The 21,828-nt window shown below is 39.4% G+C and overlaps 1 protein-coding gene and 1 pseudogene across 3 annotated transcripts in view; one reads left to right on the top strand and one right to left on the bottom strand.

Annotated features, from left to right (window-relative positions):
• The window catches only part of RTN4IP1 (reticulon 4 interacting protein 1), a 55,420-nt gene that overhangs the window by 15,386 nt on the left and 18,206 nt on the right, over positions 1–21,828 (top strand). For all 3 annotated transcript variants that reach the window (XM_021937650.2, XM_009205766.4, XM_021937649.2), the window contains 2 exons: positions 10,715–10,763; positions 20,351–20,487. In XM_021937650.2, coding sequence (XP_021793342.1) covers positions 10,715–10,763; positions 20,351–20,487 — 186 coding nt within the window. The remainder of the gene's footprint in view (positions 1–10,714; positions 10,764–20,350; positions 20,488–21,828) is intronic.
• On the bottom strand, positions 5,824–5,923 carry LOC116275530 (annotated as a pseudogene).

Raw genomic sequence — 21,828 nt, 5'->3', positions numbered from 1 at the left:
GTTTTTATTTTAATTTCACCTCTCTGAAGTATCTGGCATTGTTGACCACTTCCTAAATACTTACTTTTTGTATGGTTTCAGGGACATTAAGACTTTTAAGTTTTCTTTTTTTGTTGTTGACCATTTCTTGTCATTTTTAGAAGCCCCCGCTTCTTCCTCCAGCCCTTTAAATGTGCTGTTTTCCCAGTGTTCCACTCTATTCTTCCTTTTTGTTTGCCAAGGTTATCTCATCTACTCCCAGCTTCTCCTTATAGTTTGGTAACTTGCAGATCTGTATTTCTAACTCTATCCTCTTACTGAATTCCAGTTAGATGTTCTCTTTATATCTCAAACTCAACTTGAGCAAAACAAGACTTACCAACTACCACCCTAACTCTTCCTCTGTAATCCTAATGTCAGTTAATTGTGGTTTACCCTAAGCCAAAACCTGACATTGTTCATAAACCCTGCTCTCTCACCTTCCACAGCACTACTCATTATTGTTTGTGTCAAGTAAAATGTAAGATTGTTGTCAAATTTGGAACAGTAACTTCCAAATTCCTTTTATATATGAGCTATAAGATTTGTGAACCCAAAATATCTGAGACAGGTCTCAGTCAATTTAGAAAGTTTATTTTGCCAAGGTTAAGGACACACCTGTGACACAGCCTCAGGATGACATGCACCCAAGGTGGTCAGGGTGCAGCTTGCTTTTATATATTTTTGGAAGACAGTACATCCATCAATACACATAAGATTTACATTGGTCTGATCTTGAAGGGTGAGACCTGTTGAAGAGGGGTGGGCTTCCAGGTGATAGGTAGATTTTAAAAATTTCTGATTGGCAGTTGGTTGAAAGATTTATTATAAGTAGAATGGAATGTCTGGGTTCAGATAAGGGGTTGTAGAGACCTAGGTTTTATCATGCAGATGAAACCTCTAAGTAGCTGGCTTTAGAGAGAATAGACTGTAAATATTTCCTAGCAGATTGAAGGTCTGTGTTGATGTTAATGCTGCAGGGGTATAATGAGGCCTGCAACCTCCTCTCCCATCATGAGCAGAACTAGATTTTCAGGCAATGTCCTTGGCCAAGAAGAAGAGCCCATTCAGATGGCTGGGGCCTTAGAATTTTATTTTTGGTTTACAGATTTCAAGGCATTTCACGTTTTCTTGTGTAGTGAATAAGCCTAAAATACTATTGTATTTTAATGGACAATCGTGATTAACTAGTTTGTTGTTAACCTCTTCCATATAGTGTTGTCTTGTAAATTCTTACATTTTTTTAATTGGAAGAATTTTCCACAGACTAGCTTCTGGCTTTGTACATTTCAAACCTTGTTTACCTTTCTCCTTCACTACTCACATGACCCTGTGCTGGGCGCAGTGATACACAGCCTTAAGGAAATGTCATGTTGCTTAGGTGAGTTGACTTAGTTAGTGAGAGGTAGGAAGAAATTCCTGGAAGGCATTTCTTAAACTAAGACACCTAGGAATAACTTAACTCTACACAGAAGTGACTACGAACCACATCAGTATTTTCTACTAAACCCCAAACAAGTGTATTTCCAATCAACTTCCCTTTAGCCAGATCTAGTATCACCTGACAAGAAAGCCAGACTAATGAGTAAGAGTGAAAAAAGACCAATCTTAACTGATTGTGGTTAGCATATCTTTTACAAATTTTACAAAAACATATGTCTATGTAAATATATTGCTAGGGCTCCTCTCTGCGCCTTGTGTAAGTGAAGGACTTCAGCTTCGTTGGCTCCATGAGTAAATCCTTCTCTGACCACACTACTTCTCTCTGTCTTACGCTCTATTGTCACCCATCATAGCATTTCTTTTCTTTTTTTTTTTTTTGTAAGACTGAGTCTTGTTCTGTCGCCCAGGCTGGAGTGCAGTGGTGTGATCTCGGCTCTCTGCAACCTCTGCCTCTTGGGTTCAGATGATTCTCCTGCCTCAGCCTCCTGAGTAGCTGGGATTACAGGTGCCCACCACCACGCCTGGCTAATTTTTGTATTTTTAGTAGAGATGGGTTTCACCATGTTGGCCAGGCTGGTCTTGAACACCTGGCCTCAGGTGATCCACCTGCCTTGGCCTCCCAAAGTGCTGGGATTACAGGCGTGAGCCACCGCGCCCAGCCTATCACATGCATTTCTTCCCTCTATCTGCTTCTGCATATGATTGAAGGAACCAGTGATTTGGGATGGTTCCCACTGCCTATCCCATTTAGGGGGATACATTCCCAGTACCCCGGTTGAAATTCTGAATACACTTCAGATAACAAAGCCATTGTTATCCTGTGTATAAAGTTCTTCATCGATTATGGGTTAACTAACCTTCATAAATGGCTTACCCTGGCCACCTTACCAAGATATATAAATAGCTTTGTTTTCTTGGGAAAATGTGTTTAACTTTCTAAACATTTAATTCACACACAAACTCTTCTGTAAATTGGGGAATGTCAACATGAATTACAGAGTCTTAGAAGAAGAGGACACACAAATCTAGGCTATCTTGGTCTCCTTTGGTTGATTTGTTTTGTAGCTGTATTTTTCCGCTTATTCAGATTAAGTTTTGTAGCATGTTTCATATTTTGTTGTTGTTGTTGTTGTTGTTTTTGTAAGGCAGCTAAGGTGTTGGTGCCTTACCTCATAAGATTACAATACTGAAAACTGTGATTGTAGAGGACTTAGGTGCCCAAATGCCAAATAAAAAGTGACTCAGTCATGGGAAAGAAGCCAACGTTGCTTCAGTGCCTTAATGTATGTTTAGGGAGAATTCAGAGATTAGGCAGAAAGGACAGAGCAAGTTAGATTTTAGGGTTTAAGAATGCCTAAGTAGTATAATACTTATTCATGTTTTCCCCATATTTAAAAAATATCTGTCACTAGTACAATCCCCTCTGACTTCCAAAGAGGCTCTGTGTGTGTACTTAAGAAGTAATGGAGGCATGCAATTAAAAACCTTGGCAATTTTGAATAACAGTGCTTTTTTCAAGTAGAGTATTTCTGCACACTTTATATAAAGCAACAAATACAGCACACGTTTCTTCACTATCACAAATAGGCTTCTACTTCAATGAGATTCGAATATATAATGTGGCCATTACAGCAAGCTAGGTAAAAAGTATTCCCACTGTGTAGGACTTAAGCGAAGGGCCACTGGGAGGTCAGCAACAGCAGTAGCTTCCCTTTGCATTGAACGTGCTGTGACGAATACAACAAGAATATTTAGTTCAGCCACAAGACTTCAGAGCTTAGAAGACCAACCGGCTTATTGTTGGCATGAAAATTTATTTTGCCACCAGGCGCGGTGGCTCACGCCTATAATCCTAGCACTTTGGGAGGCTGAGGCGGGCGGATCACCTGAGGTCAGGAGTTTGAGATCAGCCTGGCCAACATGGTGAAACCCCGTCTCTACTAAATACACACAAAAAAATTAGCCAGGTGTGGTGGTGGGCACCTGTAGTTCCAGCTACTTGGGAGGCTGAGTCAGGAGAATCACTTGAACCTGGGAGGCGGAGGTTGCAGTAAGCCCAGATTGTGCCACTGCACTCCAGCCTGGCTGACAGAACGAGACTCCATCTCAAAAAAAGGAGAATTTATTTTACCTACTGGCCTTTTGGGGACTTTGAATAAAGATATGTTTGAACCTGCACAAAATGTGGAGTCCTCGGGCTTCTTGATAACCTAACAGCGCTGCATTCATTGGGCCTGCTCCTTGCTGCTTTTGGCTTGGGGTCGCCATCAGGTGGCAGCACAAGGAACTGAAGCTGCTATTGCAGAACCACTCCTGCTAAGCCCAGCTGTGAAAACAGTTTTGCTTTCTTATTTGAGGGAATGAAGTTGCTTTGGATCAAGAATTATGGGGAAGAGATTAACTGACAATAATGAGGTCAGAGATGTATTTGGCAGTTGAATCCTGAAGTAGCCATTATATTTAGTATCCAGCATTTGCAGAGAGAGAATTAGAAATTATTTTCAAGCTTTTCTTTACTGGAAGAAACTTTAATGCAGTCTTTCAAGTAGCCAGGCGATCCCCTCACTTGAGGTAGTAGCAATTGTTGCTTTGATTGTAGGACATAATGGTGATTGGATGATTTCTTTTTTCTTTTTTTAGAGACGAGGTCTCACTCTGTCACCCAGGCTAGAGTACAGTGGCACAATCATAGCTCACTGCAGCCTCAAACTCCTGGGCTCAAGCCATCCTTCCACCTCAGCACCACCATACCTAGATAATTTATTTTTTATTTTTTGTAGAGATGTGATCTCATGATGTTGCCCAGGCTGATCTTCAACTCCCGGGCTCAAACAATCCTCGTGCCTCAGCCTCCCAAAGTGCTGGATTACAGGCGTAAGCCACTGCATCTGGCTATGGATGATTTTGAAAGTCAAGAAACTTTGATCAGGCATCTGCTACATCCAGGGCACTGTGGCCAGTGGAGGGCATAATATGAGGTCTCTGACCTTATGAGCTTGCAGAATAGGTTGGGAAATAGGATGTATGGCACAGATAACAGGTTCCAGGCTATTTTAAGGGTATTGTAGAGGAAAATTGGGACTTGGGCCTTCAAGGGAAGGGAGACCTCAGCAAGTAATTATAGCATTCTAGAGTCTGGAGGAATGGGCCAGTGTGTGTGCAGTGTAGGGGGAAGAATGAGAGGAACAGGGTCTCAGAGGAGAGTTCCATTCAGGAAATAGTGAGAGTTTCCATTCAGGAAAAGTTGGAGAGTGCAGGTAACACACTGTGAGGAACTTAAATGAGAATTTGACTAGCAACACTTCTATAAGAATGGACAAAAGTAAGAGGGTGAAATATTTCATGGGGGAATTAATTTTTGGATGTATTTGTGAAGCACTTTTAATACTTTTTTCCCTCATTCGGAAAGTACTAAAGCTGTGTTTAAATTATCAGGGCAAAAGGTACTTTACCTCTGCCCTCTGAAGGTTCTATAACTGAGTCTGCTGAAATAAACTGATAATAGATTAAGAGGAGAAAAGTTATACACATTTATTTGTTTCCTTTTAATATTAGTTGATATGTAATAATCGTACACATTTATGGGTGTAGTGTGATATTTCAGTACATAGATACCATGTGTAGTGATCAAATCAGAAGAATCAGCATATCCTTCAAGTCAAACATTGATTATTTCTTTGTGTTGGGAACATTAAAAATCCTCTTTTTGAGTTTTTTGAAAGTATACAATAAATTATTATTAATTATATTCACCCTGTAGTGCTGTAGAGTACTAGAACTTATTCTTCCTCTCTAGCTGTAATTTTGTATTTGTTGACAGACCTCACCCTGTTCTTCCCTCCCTGCTACCCTTCTCAGCGACTGATACACCACAGTTCTACTCTGCTTCTGTTACCTCAAGCTTGTCTAGTTCCCCCTTGAGTGAAAACGTGGCATTTATCTTCTTATACCTGACTTATTTCACTTAACATAATGTCCTCCAGGCTCATCCCTGTTGCCACGAATGACAGAATTTCATTCTTTCTTTTTTATGGCTGAATAGTATTACATTGTGTATATGTACCACATTTTCTTTATCTGTTTATCTGTTAATGAACATTTAAGTTGATTCCATATCTTGGCTATTGCAAACAGTGTTGTATTAAACATGGGAGTGCAGATATCTCTTTGATATTACTGATTCTCCTTCCTCTGGATAAATACTCAGTGGTAGGATTGCTGGATCTTAGGGTAATTTTACTTTTAGAGAAAGCTTCATACCATTTTCCATACTGGCTATACTAACTTACATTCCCACCAAAGATGTATAAGAGTCCCCTTTTCTCTGCATCTTTTCCGATATTTATTTATTTTTTGTCTTTTTTCTATATGAAACACTTCACAAATTTGCATGTCATTCTTGCTCAGGGACCATGCTTGTCTTTGTGTCATTCCAATTTTAGTATATGTGCTGCCTAAGCAAGCCCTGTTTTTTGTCTTTTTGGTAGTAGCCATTCTAACTAGGGTGAGAGATCTCATTGTGGTTTTAATTTGCATTTCCCTGATTATTAGTGATGTACACCATTTTTTTTTCCCTATGCTTGATCATTTTTCTCTTTTTGATAAATGTTTGTTCAGATCCTTTGCACGTTTTTAATTGGATTACTAGTTTTTTGTTGTTGTTGAGTTTTTTGAGTTCCTTATATATTCTGGGTAGTAGTCCCTTGTTGGTTGTAGAGTTTGAATATACTTTCTCCCATTCTACAGGTTGTCTCTTCGTTGGTTATTTCATTTGCTGTACAGAGCTTTTTAATTTGATATAGTCCTATTAATGTTTTTGCTGCCTGTGCTTTTGAAGTCTTACCTATATCATTGTTGCCTGTATTCCTATATGCTTTCTTCTAATAGTTTTGTTTTAGGTCTTATGTTTAAGTCTTTAAATCATTTTGAGTGGGTTTTTATATATGGTGAGAGATGGGCATCTAGTTTCCATTTTTCTGCATATGGATATCCAATTTTCCCAGCACCATTTATTGAAGAAATTGTCATCTCCCCAACATAAGTTCTTGTTACCTTTGTCGTAAATCAGCTGGCTATAAATAGGTGGATTTATTTCTGGGTTCTTTATTCTGTTCCATTGGTCTGTGTGTCTGTTTTTATACCAGTACCATGTTGTTTTGGTTACTGTAGCTTTGTGGTATAGTTTGAAGTCAGGTAAGGTGATGCCTCCTGCTTTTTTATTTTTGCACATATTCTTTTGGTTATTCAGGGTCTTTTGTGGTTCCATGCAAATTTTAGGATTTAAAAAAATTTCTGTGAAGAATGTCATTGATATTTTGATAAGGCTTGAATAAAGTCTGTAGATTGCTTTGGGTGGTTTGGTCATTTTAGCAACATTTATTTTTCCAATCCATGAGCATAGGATGTCCATTTTTTTGTGTTCTCTTCTGTTTATTTAATTTATATGTATTTTTTTGAGATAGGCTGGTCTTGAACTCCTGAGCTCAAGCGGTCCTCTCCTGCTTGGCCTCCCAAAGTGCTGGGATTAGAGGTGTGAGCCACCGTGCCCAGCCCTTTTTGATTTCTTTTATCAGTGTTTCTAGTTTTCATTATATAAATCTTCCACCTCCTTGGTTAAATTTATTCCTAAGTGGTTTTTTGGTAGTTATTGTAAATGAAATTGATTTCTTTTACAGCTAGTTCATTGTTGGTATGTAGCAATGCTACTAATTTTTAAATTTTTATTTATATTTATTTATTTAAAAAAATTTCTTTTTGGAGACAGAGTTTTGTTCTGTCACCCAGGCTGGAGGGCAGTGCATGATCTTGGCTCACTGCAACCTCCGCCTTCCTGGGCTCAAGTGATCCTTCCACCTCAGCCTCCCAAATAGCTAGGACTACAGGCATGTGCCACCATGCCCAGCTAATTTTTGTATTTAGTAGAGATGGGTTTTGCTTTGTTGGCCAGGCTGGTCTTGAACTCCTGGACTCAAGCGATCTGCCTGCCTCAGCCTCCCGAAGTGTTGGGATAACAGGCGTGAGCCACTGCCCCGGGCTGCTACTGATTTTTGTATGTTGATTTTGTATTGTGTTACTTTAATAAATCTGTTTATCAATTCTAAGAGGTTTTTGGTGGGGTCTTTTGTTTTTTCTATATGTAAGATCATGTCATCTGCAAAGAGGGACAATTTGACATCCTCTTTTCCAATTTGGATGCCTTTTGTTTCTTTCTCTTCCCTGATTGCTCTGGCTAGTACTTCCAGTACTTTTTCCTGTAGATGTATCTATTGTGTTGTTTGAGTAGAGTGCTTTGGCTTTGTTCCTGGGTGAGCACAGTAGTGTAGTCTCTGTATGATTTCCTTTTTTTCTTTCTTTTTTTTTTTTTTGAGACAGAGTCTGGCTCTGTCGCCCAGGCTGGAGTGCAGTGGCGCAATCTCAGCTCACTGCAACCTCTGCCTCCCAGGTTCACACCATCCTCCTGCCTCAGCCTCCCGAGTAGCTGGGACTACAGGCACCTGCCACCACTCCTGGCTAATTTTTTTTTGTATTTTTTTAGTAGAGACAGGATTTCACCGTGTTAGCCAGGATGGTTAGCCAGGATGGTCTTGATCTCCTGACCTCGTGATCTGCCCACCTCGGCCTCCCAAAGTGTTGGGATTACAGGCGTGAGCCACCGCACCAGCGTCTTTGTATGATTTCTTTGGCTGTGATCCCTATCAGTGGTGTCTGAATTTCTCAGTGGCTTACGCTGTAGTTTGTGGAGGCTGTTAGGCAATTTTTTTTTTTTTTTTTTTTTTTTTTTTTTAGACAGGATCTCACTCTGTCACCAGGCTGGAGTGCAATGGTGCTATCTCAGCTCACTGCAACCTCCACCTTCTGGGTTCAAGTGATTCTCCTACCTCCGCCTTCTGGGACTACAGGTGTGCGCCACCAAGCCCAGCTAATTTTTGTATTTTAATAGAGACGGGGTTTCACCATGTTGGCCAGAATGGTCTCGATTTCTTGACATCATGATCTGCCTGCCTCAGCCTCCCAATGTGCTGGGATTACAGGTGTGAGCCACCACGCTTGGCCTCTTGGGCCCTTTTATTGGACATAGGAATGCTGGGCAGTCTGGTCCTCAGGTCACTAGGTGACACATGCAGCTACATAGCATTCCTGCTGCTGGTGTGGATGGCAGGCTTTGGGTGGACTAGTCCTCAGGACTCTGGTCAGTGTACATGAGGGCCAGCAGTGGTGGTTGTGGGCCCCAGGGGAACTGGTCCTCTCTGCACTGCATGCGTGGCTGTGTGGCAGCTTTACTATTGAGGGGCGGGGTCACTGTCAGTGTTGGTGGCAGCAGACCTGGGCAGGTAATAATGTGTAGGTGCACGGAAATCACACAAGTTATGAACCTCAAAGAAGGGCCAAATTGGTGATGCCTAAATACCCTCTTCATAGGGTGGAGGGAAGGGGAGTATGTAGACATTTTTAGAGGAAGAGTAAATTATTTTGAGAGGAGATGAATGGGCCCAAAGAACAGACAGTAGCCTAGGACAAAATTCATCTGGGCTGTGGGTGTGGCACCTAGTCTTCTTTCATGTAAGTTAATCTTCTGTGTTTGGTGAGATTATAGGGAGGGGGCCCAAGAAAATAGCATTCCTTCTGAGGGAACTTCAGAAAAATCCTCCCTTTGCACTTCAGGAGAGACAAAGGGATGAAAGACCATGGCCGGGATGGTGAGAGATCAGAGAGAGCTTCGTTCTGAGGTTGCTTCTTTACTTCAAAATACTCAGCATGTCAAAGTGACATACTCTGGGGTATTGCTTTCTGAGCCCCAACAGGATTCTAGTCTTTATAATTTTGGAAATTATAAACCCTTCTAGAAGGAACACAGTTTGCAAGGAGACTTGTCTTAATTACATTTAATGGTTTTAATTTCAAAGGGAACAACTGGCTCAGAAATTTTAGTAGTAACTTTTAAGCTATAAATAAGGGTGACAAACAGCCTTCTGTGATTTGGGCAAGATAGAAAAAAAAAAATGAAATGAAACTAGGGTTAAGGTTATAGATAGAGTGCATGTTCCAAGACTTGGTGTACTTGCTAGAGATAGGTGGCAGAATTCCTGCACTTTCCAGCAGCCAAGGCAGTAGGGACCCACACTAGCAGTTGCTCAATTTATGGTGACGTTAAATAGGACACATACTACCACCACTTAGTGTTCAGAAAAATGTTTTTTTGTAAGCTGTCATAAAAAGAATTCTCATGAATTCTGTCAACAATATCCCCTTAGCTAATACAGTATCAGATATCAAACAATCACTTTTTATAATGTTCCTCAACCTTGATCAGTAGCATGACACCGAAGTACAGTGCAAACAATTTTCTGGGACTTGAAACCATCCAGTCCAAGTAGGCAATTCTCTGAAGCTCTACGTTAATTTAAGAATAAAATGTAAGAGCGTGGAAAGCAGTTTTTTGACCGGTGATTCTCTTTTGGATTGCACACTTCTTTGGGAAATGGATGATAGGTCTAGATTCCCTTCCTTGTCAATAATCATATGCATAATCACACAAATTTTGCGTGTTATTTTAGGAAATTCACAATTTCAGAGAGTTCATCATCCCTTACCCTACCCCTCACCCCTTCATCCTTGTCCCGCCACATCCCTCCTGCCCTGACTGATCCAGGCTTAGCACCTTGGTCTTCAGGGCTATCGTGAGTTACCATGGTAAGAACATGTGGTATGAGGATGGTTGTGCTGGCTGGACACATTCCTCTGCTTTAACAGGAAGCCATATCGAGGATGGGAATTGATTTTCATTTATGAAAGTTGATGAACTTGACATGTCTGAACAAAAGATGTTTATTTCGCTTTGGTGAGAATGTAGTCAGGAATGTGATTTTTCTTAGAGAACAGCTAAGCATAACAAACTAAAAAGGGCCCCAAATCTCCCTCTCATAGAGGAAGCTCTAATAATTTTAGCCTGGAAAAATTACAAGCAGATGTTACAAAGGACCATCTGAGCTATCTTAAGCCAACAAATTATTGGTATTTTCGGTATTTGATATTCTTGGTACAGAGCTCATAGAATGTCTAATTTTAAACAACTACAGTTTCTTGGTGAACCTAAAATAAAAATCCTTGTGTAGTATATCTCGGGAAGTGTAATAACTTTATTTTCTTTTAGAATGATTTATCATTTTATCATCAACCAGTTATATGTTGAAAACATTTATCCAGTTATATCTGCTTTAGATTCTCATTAACTGTGGTTTCCTTTGCATTGCAGTGTTCTAATCTTAGGCGCTTCAGGCGGAGTTGGTACTTTTGCTATACAGGTAAAACCATTTTTTAATCTTGTGAATAGGAGGATTTTGTTTGCAGGAATTTATAAATTAAGATAAATTATTTCTCCTTAAAAGCTGAGAAGAAGGTAGATCTAGTAAATGCACTGTAATTTCAGCTTGTTCTGTAAGAGGAAAATATTCTCTTTTTTATTTAAAAAATTATTTTTTAGGGATGGAGTCTTGCTACGTCATCCAGGCTGGAGTGCAGTGGCACAATCATAGCTCACTGTAAGGAAAATATTCTAATGTAGAAGGAAGCATTAAGCTTTCTAGTAGTTTAATATGAGGGGGTGTGTGGATGTCCTTGATAACAGATGTAGGAAAGCTTTTAAGAAGGAAGACCATGGGCAGTGCCATGGGTAGATGGAAGTTAGCAATTTAGTAGGAAACAGCCAATGTCAAAAACTAATACTAGTTTCCAATCAAAATTGTTGCAGGCTAAAAAGCCTGCAAAATGTAGAAATCGGTAAGCTGATTCTAAAATGTATGTAGAAATACAGTCACCAAAACGTTAAGATGGCAATACTCCCCCAAAGTGATTTATAGATTCAGTGCAATCCCTATCAAAATGCCAACTGCTTTTTGCTTTTCATAAATGGACAAGTGGATCCTAAAAGGCATATGGAATCACAGGGGACCCCAAACAGCCAAACAATCTTGAAAAAGAATAAAGCTGGAGGACTCACACTTGCTGATTTCAAACTTACTACAGAGCTACAGTAATCAAAACATAAGGGTGGACTTATAGATCAATGGAATAGAATTGAGCATCCAGAAATAAACCCGTACCTTTGTGGTCAATTGATTCTGACAAGAATGGCAAGACCATTAAATGGGGGAAAGAATAGTTCTTCCAGCAGATACTGCTGGAACAACTAGATATCCACATGTAAAAGAATGAAGTTGAGCCCCTACCTCACATTGTATTAAAAAAAAAAAAAACCTTCAAGATCAGGCATGGTGGTTCACACCTGTTATCCCTACACTTTGGGAGGCCAAGGTGGGTGGATCACTTGAGGTCAGGAGTTCAAGAACAGCCTGGACAACATGGTGAAACCCTGTCTCTACTAAAAATACAAAAATTAGTTGGGCATGGTGGCGTGTGCCTGTAATTCCAGTTACTCAGGAGGCTGAGGCAGGAGAATTGCTTGAACCCAGGAGGCGGAGGTTTCAGTGAGCCTAGATCATGCACTCCAGCCTGGGTGATGAGTGAAACTCTGTCTCAAAAAACAAAAACAAACAAAAAACCTCAAAATGGATCAAAGATCTAAACATAAGAACTAAAACCATAAAACTCTTAGAAGAGTAGGCAGGGGAAGGGAAAAAAGTCTTAGAAGGAAACATAAGAGAAAACCTTCATGATTGTAGATTTGGCAACAGAGTTTTAGATAGGACACCCAAAGCACAAGCAACTAAAGAAAAAAGTAAATTGTACTTCATCAAAATTAAAAAACTTTATTTATTTATTTTTTATCTTTTTTTTTTGAGACGGAGTCTCGTTCTGTTGCCCAGGCTGGAGTGCAGCGGCCGGATCTCAGCTTGCTGCAAGCTCCACCTCCCGGGTTTACGCCATTCTCCTGCCTCAGCCTCCCGAGTAGCTGGGACTACAGGTGCCCGCCACCACGCCCGGCTAATTTTTTTTTTTTGTATTTTTAGTAGAGACGGGGTTTCACCATGTTAGTCAGGATGGTCTCGATCTCCTGACCTTATGATCCGCCCGTCTCGGCCTCCCAAAGTGCTGGGATTACAGGCTTGAGCCACCGCGCCTGGCCAAAATTAAAAAACTTTTATACGCCAAAGGGCACTATCAAGAAAGTGAAAAGACAACACACAGAATGGAAGAAAATATTTACATATCATTTATCTGATAAGAGTCTAGTATCCAGAATATATAAAGAACTCTTATAACTCAACAAGAAAAAGACAGCACAATTTTTAATTAGTGAAGAACTTGAATTGACATTTCTCCAAAGAATACATACAAGTGGCCAGTAAGTCCGTGTAAGGATGGTCAATATATTTATTCATTAGGGAAATGCAAATCCAAACCACAGTGAGATACTATGTCTTATAATAAAAAGCAAACACAGAAAATAAAAAATATTAGCAAAGATGTAAATAAATTAGAACACTCATTCATTACTGGTGGGAAGTTAAAATGGTGCAGACATTGTGGGAGAGTTTGTTGGGTCCTCAAAATGTTAAACATAGAATTACCATGTGACCCAGCAATTCCATCCTTAGGTATATACCCAAGAGAAATGGAAACATACATTTAAGCCTAATCTTATTTATGAATATTCATAGCAGTATTATTCATAATAGTGGAAAAAAAGTGGAAATAACTCTAATGTCTATCAGTCGATGAATGGATAAACAAAACGTGGTATAGACATACAATGGAATATTATTCAGCCATAAAAAAGAATAAAATATTGATGCCTGATACAACATGGATGAATCTTCCAAACATGGTTAAGTGAGAAAAATCCAGAAACAAAAGGTCCTACATATTGTATGATTCCATTTATATCATGTCTAGAATAGGCAAATCCACAGAGACAGAAAGCAGATTAGTGGTTGTCAGGGGCTGGGGGTAGATGGAGAAGAGAGTGGGGAACGACTACTTAATAAGCATGAGGCTTATTCTTGGGGCGATTAAAATATTCTGGAATTAGTGGTGATGGTTGCACAACATTGTGAGTGTACTAGAGACTACAGTATACTTTAAATACTTTAAAATTGTGAAAATGGTGATGTATATGAATTTTACCTCAAATAAAACAAAACAAACCAAAAGTTCCCCAAGCCTCCAGGAACATGATGGGGCCCAGTGGCTGCTCCTATTGTGGTCAGATGTGTAACTGACTGGCTCCTAGAAGAGGGAGCTTGATTAAGCCTCTCTCAGGATGAGGGGAGAGAGCTTTTTCCCCAATAGGGGGCAGCGAGTAGCCTCAGAGGCTCTGCCACATTACTTTCCAGGAGAGAGGTTTGGGTGTTATAGACCATCCCAGACCCAGCTTAGACTTTTTGAGAACCCAGATGGTGCTGGGGGCTTCCTGTCTGTTTGTTGACTGAACTGGGTGAAGGAGACGAGGATTCCTGGGATGCACACTTTAACTTCTTTTAATTCATCATTTGATAACCAGGATCCAATCCAGAGGCTCAGTAAATATGAGTTGAATGCATAAGTAAATAGAAGAAAGGAAAAAGAGGGAGAGAGGCAAAAAGCAAAGAGAAATATCATACACGGTTAGAGTATAAATTGATACAGCCACTTAACCATTTGGCATCTATTAAATGTGAATATAAATTGTAAAATTTCTTAAAAACAAAAAAAGGACCACACAAGAATTCCTATTTTAGGATTATAACCTATAGATAGATATACAAGCATGTTTACCAAAAGATATTTACCAGAATTTCAGAGCAGGGCTATTCCTATTAAAATTCCCCAACTAGAAAAACGCAAATGTCCATCAACAGTAAAATGAGTAAGTAAATTGTGGTATATTCTTACACTGGCATATTATACAGTCATGAAAAAACTATAATCGCACACAGTGAAGTGAATGAATATCACAGCTGAATGTTGAGTAAAAGAAATCAGATGCAAGAGTACATCCTATATGGTTCCATTTAATGACATTCAAGAACAGGTGAAACTAAGCAATAGTGTTTAAGGGGGGTGTCTACTTAGTAAAACTTCTAAAAAAAAAAAAAAGCAAAAAGGGTTATTGTAGTTAGTAGTTACTTTTTTAAGGGAGTTGAGGAAGTTTTAATTGGGAGGCTTGGGGCACAGGTGGTATTCTAGTTCTTAATTTTGAATAATGGTTATAATAATATTTGCTTTGTAATAATGTGTAAAGCTATATATGTATATTCTGTATGCTTTTATGTGTGTTATATTTCACAACAAAAAATTTTAATAAAATTAAAAAGTAATAGAAAAGCATCAAGGTTAAATCCCATACAAAGCTATTATAAGGAAAGGGAAAATAAGGTATAGAATAACATACCCTATAATGAAAGCACATCAGAATACATGCCTACAAAACAGCCTGAAATGTCACCTACTATTTCAAAGCAAGTTAAAAGATATTAAAAAATATAATATAAAATGTGAAAAAACAAAATAAATCAGAATTGGAAAAACTCAGGAAAAAAGTAAAACTGAATGAAAAAATCATTTAGTAATAGAAGACTAAACTAAGAGGAACTCAATAGCAAGTAAACACAACACATAATGCTTCCTTAATAGAAACAAAATGCAGAAAAAAATTTAAATTACAAAAGAAACAAAAAGATAGGCTGGGCACAGTGGCTCGCCCTGTAATCTCAGCACTTTGGGAGGCCAAGGAGGGCAGATTGCTTGAGCTCAGCGATTCAGGACCAGCCTGGGCAACATGGCAAAACCTCGTCTCTAATAAAAATACAAAAACTAGCTGGGCATGGTGGCTCATACCTGTAATCCCAGCTACGGAGAGGCTGAGGTGTGAGGATCACTTGAGCCCAGGAGGTCGAGGCTGCAGTGAGCTGTGATCATGCCACTGCACTTCAGCCTGGACAGAGAGAGACCTATCTCAAAAAAAAAAAAAAAAGATAAAAACAGATTCAAGAGAAAGTACCAAATATTTATGACAGGCAAAGAAAATTGATATATGGATAGTAGGAGTCCTCGAAGGGGAAAACCAAAGCAAGGGAACTGAACCCATACTAAAATAATAATTAAAGACACAAAGAAACTTTCCTAGCGTCCTTAAATTAAATGATTTGAAAATACGTATTGAATAGCCACATCACTTTTCTAAGAACATGGACCCAGATTGAGCAACACTAAGGAAAATTACTAATAAAAATATGAAGAAAAATTATAGTGAAATTACTGGCCTTTAAAGAAAAAAGAAATAAGATCCTTTGGAAATCTAGACAAAATAGCACATATGCTACTTATGTGTCCATATAAGAAAAAAAGATGACGTGACTTATAAGAGAAATAAAATTAGACTATCATGAGACTTTTTGTCAGTAACACTTTTGGCAGAAAAAAATGGAGTAACATATTTAAGATACTCAAGGAAGAGTGCGCCAAGAATCTTTTATACAACAAAACAGGCCTTCAGGTATCATGGACACATACAGACTGTTATCAACATCAAGAACTTGGGGAATATTGTTCTTCTGATCCTTTTCTGACCAATCTACTAGATAATGAGCTTCTGACTAGGAATGACTATGAAGACATTTTAAGGACTAGTGGTAAATGTTCAATGCAGTTACCTGTAGAACAAAACTAAATGAGGGCTTAGAAGGAGAGAGTATAGGAGCAGCCATATGCTCTGACAAGGTAAATATAGTGCAATAGTTGTTATTGTTTTTGAGGCAGTGTCTTGCTCTGTCATCCAGGCTGGGATGCAGTGACATCATCACAGCTCACCGCAACCTCAACCTCCTGGGCTCAGTGATCCTCACCTCAGACTCCTGAGTAGGTGGAACTACAGGCACATGCCACCATACCCAGCTAATTTTTTCATGTTTTTGCAGCGATGGGGTCTTGCTGTGTTGCCTGGGCTGGTCTTGAATTCCTGGCCTCAAGCAACCTTCTTGCCTCAGCCTCCCAAAGTGCTGGGATTTATTAGTCTCAAATTAGAATTGGAAGTATCAATATGAACTCAAGAGATATTTTGTGTATGTGTGTATGTAAAGCCATCACTTGAAATATCATTTCTCACTAAAACAAGGCAGGGCTTCTTAGAGAAGTAGCTGATTTCAGATCTAGGGCACAAATATATAAGAATTAACCTGGAATACATTAAATAGCAAGGAAGCTATCAAAGATTAGTCAGGTCATGTCAAAAGACTCAAGAGCTAACTTGAAGAAATGCCCAAAGATGTAACAATTTGACCATCAGTAATAATAATGACCATTACAATGGGTTGAAACCTTTTAAATATATTTGAATCCATGAGTTCATGATACTTTTTTCAAAAGAGTTCACTTGGAATTTGATAGGGAACCAATTTATCTTATAAACTGATAAAAACAGTTAAGCATTTGTCTTGTCTTTCCTACATGAACTGTATAATTGAGCAGGCCAAATAATATGTGAGGGGCAATGATATGAGGGGCAGTGTTATTCTGTGAAAGTATTCAGGCTGGACGCAGTGGCTCATGCCTGTAATCTCAGCACTTTGGGATGCCAAGGCGGGCAGATCACCTGAGGTCAAGAGTTCGAGACCAGCCTGGCCCACATGGCGAAATCCTGTCTCTACACAAGAATTAGCCGGCCGTGATGGTGGGCACCTGTAATCCCAGCTACTTGGGAGGCTGAGGCAGGAGAATTGCTTGAACCTGGGAGGCAGAGATTGCAGTGAGCAGAGATCACGCCACTGTACTCTAGCCTGGGACAGAGCGAGACTCCATCCCCCCCGCCAAAAAAAAAAAAAAGAAAGAAAATATTCCAACTACTTAAATAAAAAGAATTAGAATTAGAAGATTACTATTTCGCAACCACCAATAAGCAGATATAGGTATTAAGCATTGACAGTTGCTAAGATAATAAAGAGAGCCTCAAGCAGACATGATGTGCCTCCTCTAGTTTTGCCAGACACTGTCCATAGTTTTGCTAAAGGGATTGAAATGGAATCAGATCTAGTCTCCAGATCCATCTGCCAAGTTGCAGAAAATACAGAGGACAAAACAACGTGTGGAACTGTCCCGTGGGTGTGCAGTCAGAAATTCCAGACTGTGGGAAACTCTACAGCTCAAATGGCCTAGATTCTTCCACAGATAAATTATAAGAAAGCAAAGGGATAGAACAGGAGCTTATGATTTAAAAGAGACTTAAGGCTGGGCACAGTGGCTTACACCTGTAATCTCAGCACTTTGGGAGGCCAAGGCAGGTGGATCACGTGAGGTCAGGAGTTCAAGACCAGCCTGACCAACCTGGTGAAATCCCATCTGTACTAAAAATACAAAAATTAGCCAGGCTTGGTGTGACATGCCTGTAGTGCCAGCTACTTGGGAAGCTGAGGGCAGGAGAATCACTTGAACTTGGGAGGTGGAGGTTGCAGTGAGCTGAGATCACGCCACTGCACTCCAGCCTGCGCAACAGAATGAGACTGACTATGTCTCAAATAAAAAACCACAAAAACCCAAAAAAAATTATAAAAAAAGAGATTTAAAAGATACCATATTTTAAGAATGCACAAGACTATAGTGTCTAGAGAATGCATTGTTGGGTGATAAAACTTTTTGAAATGCAAGGAGGTGATTACTATAAAAATCAAGATAATGATTTTGGGAAAGGGTAGGAGGGGCTTCTGTGGTTTGGGGCACATAGGAGAATTTTTGGAATGGCTTCCAGCGTGCTGCTGCTTTATCTGGGTGATGTTCACCCTATAGCTGTTTTCTTTCTTTCTTTTTTTTTTTTGAGACAGAATCTTACTCTGCCACCCAGGCTGGAGTACAGTGATACAACCTTGGCTTACTGCAACCTCCTCCCCCACCAGCTCAAGTGATCCTCCCACTTCAGCCTCCTGAGTAGCTGGGACCACAGGCATGTGTCACCAGGCCCAGCTAATTTTTTGTATTTTTAGTAGAGACGGGGTCTCACTATGTTGCCTAGGTGGGTCTCAGACTCCTGAGCTCAAGTGATCCACCCACCTCAGCCTCCCAAAGTGCTGCGATTACAGGCATGAGCCACCACACCCGGCCTATAGGTGTTTTCTATAGTTGTGTTTTATATTACATGAAACATTTTTATTAAGTAAAACTGTTTTTAAAACATTTTCATAATGTTCAAAGATAATAAATGGCTCTAAATGGGAAAGAAAAAACTAAAAATTTGAGGGGAAAAACTAGAAATTTGAGGTAAAAAACCTGTTTCAACATGTGACAAATTCTTCCTGAGGATTTAATACTGTTTAAAGAAAAACATGTATTAAATGTAGGTGCTTAGAACATACTTTTCTTTTTCCTCAATAGTTTCTTTTTTCATATAGGTATTAGAGAAAGGATGGTCACAATGAATGAGCTATTTATCTTGGGTTATATTCTTCACATCTTTGAATTTGATTTGGGACTTTCTGTGAAAAGCAACGTATCATTACACTCAAGTGTCTCTGTTTGCAGCCCATGAACAATAAATTGTATATCATATCACTCCTAAATATTTCAATTCCCCACAGTTTTTCAGGATATATGTCTTTGGTCAATGTTGCTTTTTTAAAAGTGAGAAATTGAGTAAGATTATGAATAAGTTAAAAACCCTTTATTTATATTTTGTATTTAACAGAAATTTACTGAGCACCTTTGTGTGCCATGAAGTGAGGATTCAATAGTGAAGACAAACACAGATCCCTTGTATTCTAGTGAGCCTTTGCATCTTATATTAAGGAAGCTCGGGAAATTGATACTTAGGACAAGATTGAGAAAACAAGTGATTTCTTATGATCTATAATTATCTGCACAAATATTTCTTTGTAAACGTCAAGTGGCTATTCTCAAAGTAGCTGAAAATAGCCCCCTTTTAAGTCTATGAAATTAACATTATAGAAAAGAATTTTAGCAATTTTGGAGCAGGATGCTTTCTGGATACTTAATTCTGAGCAACATTAGAATTTAGCTCTCCTTTTAATTTAAATCTAGTTATTCTTTATCATTTTAAAATATAAGGCATCTGCATTTTAAAACCTGGGTAATATTTATTTAGGTTTTCGTACTCCAAGGAAGAGGACCTGATCCAAGTTTTTAAGAAAAAATGATTATAGTTTCTTCCCCTTCTTTTTAAGAGAACCTTTTCATATATTACCTATTACTTAATAGCTCGTTACTTTGACACACTTTCTGATTCAATATTGTGTTAACACTTATTAGAGATGCAAATGAAGATAGGTGGCATTTTAGTGTTCTGGATACATTTTAAATAGTCATGTTTCATTGAGACGAAGTCTTGCTCTTGTCCCCCAGGCTGGAGTGCGATAGCGCTCTCTCAGCTCACTGCAACCTCCGCCTCTGGGGTTCAAGCGATTTTCCTGCCTCAGCCTCCTAAGCAGCTGGGATTGTAGGTGCCCGCCCACTACCATATCCAGCTAGTTTTTTGTATTTTTTAGTAGAGACGTAGTTTCACCATGTTGGCCAGGCTAGTCTCGAACTCCTAACCTCAGGTGATCCACCTGCCTCGGCCTTCCAAAGTGCTGGGATTACAGGCATGAGCCACCATGCCTGGCAAATTTGAGGCTTTCAACTCCTGTCTTTTCTGTTACTGGTGAGGCACTGAGTCCCTCTCTAAGTGGATTAGTTATAACTTCATGACAATAAGGTGGCTGGCTGTCTCATGTAGGGAAGATGAGATCTCTTTCTTGGAATTTTTTTACTGAACAAAAGTTTAATCATTTTTACTAGTCTCTGACAGATGACTTCCTATAGTTCTGGTTAAGATGATGTACTTAAAGTTCTCTAGAGATTAGTCCGATATATGTATACATGGTGCCAGTGATTTGTTTTTTTTTTAATGCAATCGATTTTTCTAATCTCTCCCTTTTTTATTCTTTTCTTCTTTTTTGTGGGGGGGCAGGTAATGAAAGCATGGGATGCTCATGTGACAGCAGTTTGCTCTCAAGATGCCAGTGGACTTGTAAGGAAGCTTGGGGCAGATGATGTAATTGATTACAAATCTGGAAGTGTGGAAGAGCAGTTGAAATCCTTAAAACCGTATGTATTAGAACAATGTTCACACTGGGAATGGGAACAAGGACAGTTGATTATGCAGGTCTGAGATGGTTCGGTGGCTTTACAATCACGTTGGAATCTTAGAGAAGCATCTGTGAAAGCATTCCATGTCATTAGAAGTTACTTAGGTTGGCTTCTGTTTTAATTCCAGATGTTAATACAACACGGTAACAGCATGTGGATAGGTACTGAGGAAGTTATTTTGCTTACATAGTCTTAGCTAATTTTGAAGTTAACATGCTGGTTTGTAAGAAGCCTGAAGACAAAAATTGGAAATGTGTTCCTTTTGTGGCATCTGTCACCACAGGAAGAATATAGAGTAGTTCATGAAGTACATGATTAGCCCAAAACATACTTTCCGTGTTTTGGCTTAACAAAGGCTTAAGAGAAACAGTGTAAGTCTAAACTTTGGTAATGGGAGCACTGTGGATGTTCCCAGTGTGTCTGAATGCCAGGCTGTGGTTTGGCCTGAGGTACCAAACAGGAATGCATTCAGGAATTCTCTTGGGTCATGTTGATTCTGACTGTGACTCTAGCTTATTCATCTGACTTTTATCCAGCCAAGACCAAGCTGAAGCTGACAGCACAAATGAGGAGTATTTGGAAAGCTATTTTACTGCTTCTGTTTAAAAGGTTTTCCCTTTTTTGATTAATTTTCAGAAGTCAACTACTCTTGCCCACATTGAGTAGAAGTGTATTTTTAAATAGAAAGAAAAAAGAAAAAAAAGGAGTCCTTATCTGATGCCTCCCAGCCTTTCTCAGCCAGTGCCACCAACTTCCAACGTAGTTTGGCGGTGCACCCAGCAGCAGCCAGCCAACTCATCGTTCCTTCAACTGCTTAGGGAGCTTCTACTGTTGCCAGGCAGGGTTCCAAACACCAGCTACAGTGGTGAACCAGACAAATGCCCACTTTCATGGAGCTTACATTCTTGTTTGGGCGGTTTTAGTGCTAGGTGCTCTGAAAAAAAAAAATGAAAGGGAATAGACTAGGGAGGAGGCTGTTATAGATAGGGAGGTTAAAGAATGCCTCATTGAGGAAGCAACATTTGAGTGGAGGCTTTAGTGAGCAAGCCAAATGAATGAGATTTGTGTGTGTTTGATGTTGCTCCCTGCTGTATCCCTCCATCTGGAAGAATGTAGTAGCATGTAGTAGGTGCTCAATAATATTTATTTAATTATCGAGGAATCTAGGAGAACAATTGTCCCAGCTGGAAAGAACAGCAAACATAAAGCTCCCATGTCAGGAACATGCCTGGCATGTTTAAGGACTAACATTGTCCCTTTCAGAGATTTTGTCAGCTACCCTCTCGTCTGTGTGTTAGG

The sequence above is a fragment of the Papio anubis genome, chromosome 6 (genome assembly GCF_008728515.1).
Source record: "Papio anubis isolate 15944 chromosome 6, Panubis1.0, whole genome shotgun sequence".
Classification (NCBI taxonomy): Eukaryota; Metazoa; Chordata; class Mammalia; order Primates; family Cercopithecidae; genus Papio; species Papio anubis.
This window is presented reverse-complemented; position numbering and strand designations above follow the sequence as displayed.